This window comes from Cornus florida, unplaced genomic scaffold, assembly GCF_030987335.1.
Source record: "Cornus florida cultivar Cherokee Brave unplaced genomic scaffold, ASM3098733v1 CherokeeBrave_3.0.0_Hap2_Chr09, whole genome shotgun sequence".
NCBI lineage: Eukaryota > Viridiplantae > Streptophyta > Magnoliopsida > Cornales > Cornaceae > Cornus > Cornus florida.
In genome coordinates this window covers 63,543,098-63,549,818 of record NW_026775579.1, presented here as the reverse complement: position 1 = coordinate 63,549,818, position 6,721 = coordinate 63,543,098, and the positions used below count along the sequence as shown (strand labels likewise).

At 33.4% G+C, this 6,721-nt stretch overlaps 1 protein-coding gene across 1 annotated transcript; it reads left to right on the top strand.

Moving 5' to 3' along the window:
* The first annotated feature begins 5,517 nt into the window (after window positions 1–5,517).
* LOC132274113 (uncharacterized) lies at window positions 5,518–6,721 on the top strand. The gene is made up of 2 exons (XM_059775281.1): window positions 5,518–5,710; window positions 6,017–6,721. The coding sequence occupies exons 1-2, from the start codon at window positions 5,586–5,588 to the stop codon at window positions 6,468–6,470; spliced, it is 579 nt and encodes a 192-aa protein (XP_059631264.1). The 5' UTR covers window positions 5,518–5,585; the 3' UTR covers window positions 6,471–6,721.

Sequence of the window (6,721 nt, the reverse complement as noted above, 5' to 3'; positions counted from 1 at the left end):
CTATCATCAGAACCACTCATTTTGTAATTGTTTTTGTGTTTTTCCACACTACTGGTCTTTAAGCGGCTGAAATGAAGTTACATTTATGTGCCGTTGGAGCTCTCTATTATTTCTGCAGGACAGTACTATTTTCTGGGAAATGGTATGAAAATCAAACCTATACCATGTCTCCATGTCTTAATCAAACCCCTTCTTTTGGGATGAAATTTGGATATAGGGTTACCAATGGACATCACTGTAGATGGCATGAACTCGATGTTCGAGCTCAATTAGGGGCAATATTGTGTGCGAGTCTTTGCTTGATCTTTCTGTGAAGAATTTGGATACACGGTTCAATGAAATTGAAAAGGATGTTTATAGATGGCTCGAAACAGGATATGAAAAGTTGGAAATGTCACGGGAATCATGAACTCCTGTCTTAGAATTGACCCTTGTTATATCTTGAAGATGACGCCATTGAATATGGTGTTATTTCTTATTCAATTAAATTTAGTCAGATGTGTGTGACTCTCTTATTATTACATTACTTTGATGAGTAGTTGGTCCCATTTGCCCTTATAGGTGCAACTGTATTTTGGTCGGCCAAATGGGTAACATTTAATTTTGTGTAAACAAATGAAATGCAGTACACAAGACGCCACACCGGCCGAAGTGGGTGGCCGTCCACTTTTGACTAAGAATACTATTCAGTCACCTAAGAACAGCAAAAAGTGGAGCGCCATAGATTGATGTCTAGATTGTTTGGCCATCTGCTTATATATTTAAATGTTGGATTAAGTGTAAAAAAACCCCTTTGATATATAGGGTTTGTGGAGAACTAGTTCTTACCTTTTAAAAATGTGTAGGTTAGTTCATAAAATTAAAAAAATGTGCAAATATGCTCATCTGACCATCTTTTGACAAAAACTAAATATAAAAATTCTATTTTACCCTTTTGCTTTCCATTTTACCCCACCCATATGTGCATATTAACCCCTTATACCCATTTCCTCGCTCATCTCCCCCGGCTCTCTCCCTAGCGTTATGATATATATATATATCAATATGTAAGAGAGAGAAATTAAGAGTGATGAATGGTGGCTTACTGGTGGGATGGTGAAAGAATCTAGCTAACACAGATTCGAAGCTCTTCTGAATGGGGAGTACGAGATCAGGTGGGATAGGGAGTCCAGCCATTAGATAGTTAAGGATGAGTGCTTGATGCTCCAACTCCTGCCACTGAGACACCGTGAACGGCGACGGTGAAGACCTCATCCCTACGGCCATTGATGTCAACTGATCAATGTCCAAAACAGCACAAACGAATTGGTAAACGTGTTGTCAAGCATTGGAAAAACTGTTTTGAATGATTCAAAAAAAACGTGTTTGAAGCACCAAGATATTTAGCCTAGTTTTTGTTTCTAATTTTACAAATTTCACAATTCATTCACCTAATGATGCAACTCAATTTGGTATAGGATTAGTCCTCATCAAACCCTAGAATTGCAGGAGCCTTCTGCTCTGGATTTGCCTTTTGTTAATCCCCCACTCTCAAATTGGGAATTACTCTGTGAGTAGAATAAGCCAATATAGGGAGAAACACAAATGGAAAATACTAATGGCAAGAGCAACCCACAAAAAGAGAGAAAAACCCAGACTAGAACAGAAGCCAAAACAAGCTTTCGGATTAAAACATAGAAGGAACTTAACCCTTTCCCACAGAACAACTTGATTGAAGAAGCCAAAGTAACCACACATTGACACACACACATTTACATGCATAAACCGCAGTTATAGAGAGAGAAAGGAGCAGAGCTTAGCAGAGGCGGCCGCCATAGTGGGGAGGAGGTGGGAGGAGGCGGCGGCCATGGTGGGGAGGAGGTGGCACCTGTAATTTTGGGATTTTTTTTTTTTTTGATAAATAGTGCTACAGTGTGTGTATTATATAGTAGGACACTGTTTAGTTTTGATTTTTATTATATTCAGTTTTAGGTTTTTTTGATTTAGTTTATCCCAATTTTATGCAAATTGCGGTTTATTTTATTTTTATCCCAAATAAATCCAATTTTACACAAATTGGATAAAATGATCATTTTATATGGCCTGTATTTATAGTTATTAATTTATTCAATTGAAGTGAGAGTATTATCGTTATTTTATACAACACAGAGATCTATTTGTACCAAATTAATAATATAGGAAGATTTTATACTACATAAGAACTTTTTTACATTATATTTAGTTGATGAGTGTTTTTTTTTTTTTGCACTTTAACCCTTAAATGTTTAATCGAATCTTGATTTGATTTGTGTTGTTTATACTTATACTGTGGGTGAGTTGTTTTGTACTTGTAATTCGCTGTTTGGATGTCGCTGTGAAACTAGACAATAACCAGTTTTTGGGGAATGTGGTATGAGTGAGTATCATCCTACTTTACTTTTCTCTCTTCTTTTCTTTTCTTTTCTTGTCCTTTCTTTGTAGGGACAAGAGTTTGCCGCGTTTGACAACCTAAAACGACATTAGATTAAATTAAGACGTGTCAGCTAGTGATTTTTTTGCGTGTAGAAGTGGAAACCCTAAAAATTAACCGAAATTAATTGTTCTTTAATCCGTGTTGAATGATCCATGCATTTGGCTTAAAATCTTAAAAAGAAAACACAGACACACACACACACACACAAACATGTTTGGTTAGAGGTATTAAACAATTGCTTGTGAAATGTTGCTAAATCATGATTTGGAATTTACTTTTGTTAAACAAAATAGTTATGTCATTTTATATAAATATTTGATAACGGCAAGAGATTCGTGCGCTGAGTTAATTTTTTTTAGTGATTGAAATTACTAAAGCGCGTTATTTTTTTTCTTCTGAAAAATCACAATGTACGGAATTGTCAAGTGTGTAAATGTAGGTTTGAATGGTAAAAGAAGTCTTGTCTTTTTGTGCAAATAATATTAAAAGGTGGTGTGAATTTAAGAAATGTGAGTCCTTTTCTAGAGACATCCACTTCAAGAAATTAATCTAAAGATAGAATCATGTTCCCATTAAGTATCCAACCGTAATTTTATTAAAAGACCAACCTGCCATGGTAGTAGGACTTAACCTCTATTTATAAATTGAAGTGGATCCTCTGATGTTTATTGTACATGATGCGTACTCCATTATACTTTTCAATGCACCTCAGTGGACTAGAATTGACCAAGCCCTAGGTCCTAATTCCTGGTGAAAGTCTCGTACCTACGAAGTTCTCAGCCGTTGAGTATAATAATGGGACCTACTTAATAGATAATTCAATAGTTGAAAGATCCCGAGAGTATGGTACTCCAAAGTATTGTATACTTTCTCTCATTCTTGAGTGCGGATCCTCAACACAATACTATAAATGTTTTACTACATCTAAGAGTCCTCATCACTCACGCATATGCTTTACCAACAAGGCCACTGTGTTATGAAATAGCAGAAGGAATCAGGACTCTCCCTGGTACGCGTTTGAGTCTAACACCTTTCAATGCATTTATGTCATAATGCAACACCCACACAACAACATTAAATTAAGAGTGTAACTCCGTAAATGCCTTGCATTCTCGATTTAATAATGTTGCATTAATGCAACTCAATGTAATATAACTTATGCAATACATTTAGAGAATACGATTATATATATATATATATAGATTATATATATATATATATATAATCTATTTAGTGTTGTTCATTATCAATTTAAATACCTAGACAATACTAGACTCAAAGTGTAAAAGAGATTATCCAAGTCACACGATAGGAGTTGGAATTTGAAACCTCCACAATATTCGTATGTGAGAATTGTTAAAAGGGTTTTCAAGCTCGATAGTGTACCTTGTTCCCAAGTCTAAAGTAAGCTAAAATGTCTTCTTCATCTAGAAGCATCTTGCTTTATATGAGAGGACCATATAAATGAGTAAGTGATTTCGTCAAAAAAATAATAATAATAATAATAATAAATAAATAAATAATAATAATTATTATTATTAATGCATTCAACATACTAATAGAAACATCCTTTTATCTGAATGATTGGCTTCAATTTTTCTTGGCTACCATTTTGATGCCCTTGGGCCACAATTATGTGATGCATGTATATACATGTGTTTATGTAAATTTACTCCAATTGCCCTTCTTTTTATAATTATTATTATTATTATTTTGCCTTTTTTAGATTGTCACATAATTGACGTCTTCTTTAAAATATGAACCTAAAAGGGTATAACTTTTTTAAAAAATCAACAACGTAAATCCTAAAATATATTGATTCTATGCCCCTTAAAAATCAGAATCATTGGAAGGAACAATATTTGTGAGAGTGAGACCCATTAAATACTTGTTTATGGATACAAAGAGTTGGCTAGTCCTCTCAAATGATACCATGTGATATCTTGCAATATTAATAAAATTATATTTATTAAAGATGTTTTTATTTCACTAAGTCTTATTATTACGTGTTAGTATTTTTTTAATTGATGATATTATGTTAGTGGTATGAAGTATTAATTTTCTTTCTTTCTTATAGAAACACGAACGGTTTGGCATGCGCTTTATTTTAGGCTTTTTGTTTTTGTTATAAGAGTGTTTTAAAAAAAATCCAAAGCACGTTTGATAACGATATTTTGTTGTGAATGTTTTGCTACTATTATTGTTTTGGATTATGAACAGTTATCAAAATAAGAAAAAATTAAAAAAAAAATTGTCAAAACAAGAAAAAACAACTTTTTGGTATTTTAGTTTTGAGCCACTGTTCACGAAGTGTTTTAACACTGTGTAAAATAAAATAAGACTATATCAAACATGTTTTTGTTACAAAAATCGATACGATAGCAGCCCAAAAATAAAAACAGCAAAAACAAAATGCATATCAAATGAGACCTAAATCGTAATGAAGATGAATTACAAAGTTCAAAACATCTCTATTACCGAAAAAAAAAAGGTTCAAAACATCTCGATTAAGAACTTATATTTAAAAGAAAGAACACTACTACAATTAAATCTTTTTTCAATTATTTAGAATTCGCTCCATAAATCTAACAATCTAACGTGTTTCATTTTGTCAATCAATACACCCCCACGTTAACTTTGTTATTCCTCTTTTTCTAGTATTATATTTTGATATAGACTATTTCCTAACAGGTACACTACCACATAAAGTAATTTGAAGATTAGCTATGTTTTATTATAAGAAATTGAAAGATTCTAATATAAAAAAATTCCCAAACATTTATTTTTGGTTAAACATTTCCATCAAATTTTTTCTTGTAAGTTTCATGATGACTTTGAATAAAGGATTAATTAGTTAAAGAATGGTGTGATGAGGCCCACCAAACACTTAAGAATTCTTTTCTGGCAACTAATTTATCACTTTATTATATTACGTACTTATCACATAACAAAGACCACTAAAATGATCTCATTTTATATATGCCACGCAATATAAACGCCGTCTGAGAACCATTTTCTAATCTCTTTTTGTTGTGTGGTGTACAAATATATATATATATATATATTACTCATAAGTCATACCCACCCCATACACCTGTCTCTCCTCTCTCTTTCTCTCTCTCTCTCTAAGATCATGACAACTAGCAAAGGAGGTAATGCACCGTCACAACCAAGTCTCGAGTGTTGCATGTGTGGAGATCATGGTCTCTCTTCTGAGCTTTTCAAGTGCAAAGCCTGCAAATTCAGATCTCAACACAGGTAATTAACCAATACCATGAATGAAACAGCCTTTTAATATATATATATATACACACACACACATATTTTCTATAAATAAAAATTTGGATAAATTCTCGATTTGTGCAGTGTTATAAGACCATGTTAATCTTCTCTATATCCTTCCAATTTTAACGAATGTCTATGGGATGTTTTAATATCTTTATTAGTTGTTTTAATGATCAAATGAATACAAATCAACAATTTTCAATCAATTTTCTTATATGGGTATCAATTTTTATTTAGAAAACAATAGTTTTATTGACATAAAATGGTCCAATTTGACAGATATTGTAGCAATCTGTATCCCAAAGCTGAGACATACAGAGTCTGCAATTGGTGCCTGAGTCAGAAGGATGATACAGTAGAGAAAACACAAAACTCTTGTAATTCACCACCATCATCATCAACACATAGGAACAACAATAGTAGTGAAGATGATCATATCATGATCAAGAACAAGAAAAAGATTAGTGGCAATCATGGAGGGCTAAAGGGTCAAAGGGGGACTTTGCAGTTGCAATTCAACAGCCCCATCAAGAAACAAAGGTCCCCGGAGAAATCGCCTTTGTCGTCAGCCCGGAAAAGGGTCACCACCGGCGGTGGCGGTGGCGGTGGCGGTGGTGTGGAGGAGAGACTAAGGAGGACTAAGTCAGAGGAGATAGCAAATGGTGGGATCACAAAAGTTTTTAGAAATAAGGTGAGAAGGTATAAGCTATTGGATGAGGTCTCAAGCCAATGAATGAATAATATGCCCATTTTAAGCAGGTATATTGTGAGTCTCGTACACTGGTCAACGGTTTTTGACAGATTCTGTAATGAACAGAGGCCTATACTAGTCTAATTTTAATTTGAGCGATTTTTTTTCGAATTCAGCATTGAAGAGAGTCTCCTGCACTAATCAAGTTGTAATCCGAATGTAATATTTTATAAATATACAATATATGTGATGATATTTATAGTTGTTCAATATGAAAGAGGGAGTTTAATTTA